This window comes from Seriola lalandi, unplaced genomic scaffold, assembly GCF_002814215.2.
Source record: "Seriola lalandi dorsalis isolate HSWRI2012SDOR001 ecotype SW California unplaced genomic scaffold, Sedor1 jcf7180002050780, whole genome shotgun sequence".
NCBI classification, from domain to species: domain Eukaryota; kingdom Metazoa; phylum Chordata; class Actinopteri; order Carangiformes; family Carangidae; genus Seriola; species Seriola lalandi.
In genome coordinates, this window is record NW_019521333.1 from 1,573 (window position 1) to 2,390 (window position 818).

An 818-nucleotide genomic window follows, 5' to 3' on the forward strand; every position below is an offset into this window, starting at 1 on the left:
ACACACACACAGTCAAGCCCCTCCATCAGGCGACACTCAGGTCTCCATAGCAACAAAGTGGAAACTGAAGTTACAGAACAGAGAGAGGAGAACGAGCAGCATCATGTTCACACATCAGGGCGGGGCTGATAATCAGAGGCGGGAAACACACTGTGGTTCGTCATGTCAAACATTTCTATTCGTTACTGAAAATGACGTTTCACTGGAGAAGAGGATTTAATCTGTGGTCCACTCCGGAGCACGAGGGGGCGGTAATGCTCCTGATAGGCTGGTTAAAGAAGTGGCAGAGTAAGAAGAAGAAGAAGAGGAACTGTGTTGTGATTGGACGGCGGTGGTTACGCTCAGTCTGACCAATCAGCGAGCAGCTGGGTCTGTATATGAACACGCTGTCTCAGTGTGAGCGTCACTCTCTGAGTGTAACGACTCTCTGAACAGGAAACATGTCTGGACGCGGTAAGGGTGCCGGGAAGGCCAGAGCTAAGGCGAAGAGCCGCTCCTCCCGGGCCGGGCTTCAGTTCCCCGTCGGCCGTGTCCACAGGCTGCTGAGGAAGGGCAACTATGCGCAGCGTGTCGGTGCCGGAGCTCCCGTCTACCTGGCGGCGGTGCTCGAGTACCTGACCGCTGAGATCCTGGAGCTGGCGGGAAACGCAGCCCGCGACAACAAGAAGACCCGCATCATCCCCCGCCACCTGCAGCTGGCTGTCCGCAACGACGAGGAGCTCAACAAGCTGCTCGGCGGAGTCACCATCGCTCAGGGAGGCGTGCTGCCCAACATCCAGGCGGTGCTGCTGCCCAAGAAGACCGAGAAGCCCGCCAAG

At 57.3% G+C, this 818-nt stretch overlaps 1 protein-coding gene across 1 annotated transcript; it reads left to right on the top strand.

Annotated features, from left to right (window-relative positions):
- Nucleotides 1–440: 440 nt before the first annotated feature.
- Nucleotides 441–818, top strand: LOC111649433 (histone H2A; the record flags this gene model as incomplete). Its single annotated transcript, XM_023399184.2, has 1 exon — nucleotides 441–818. A coding segment is annotated over exon 1 (378 nt), but the record flags the coding sequence as incomplete, so codon positions are not given.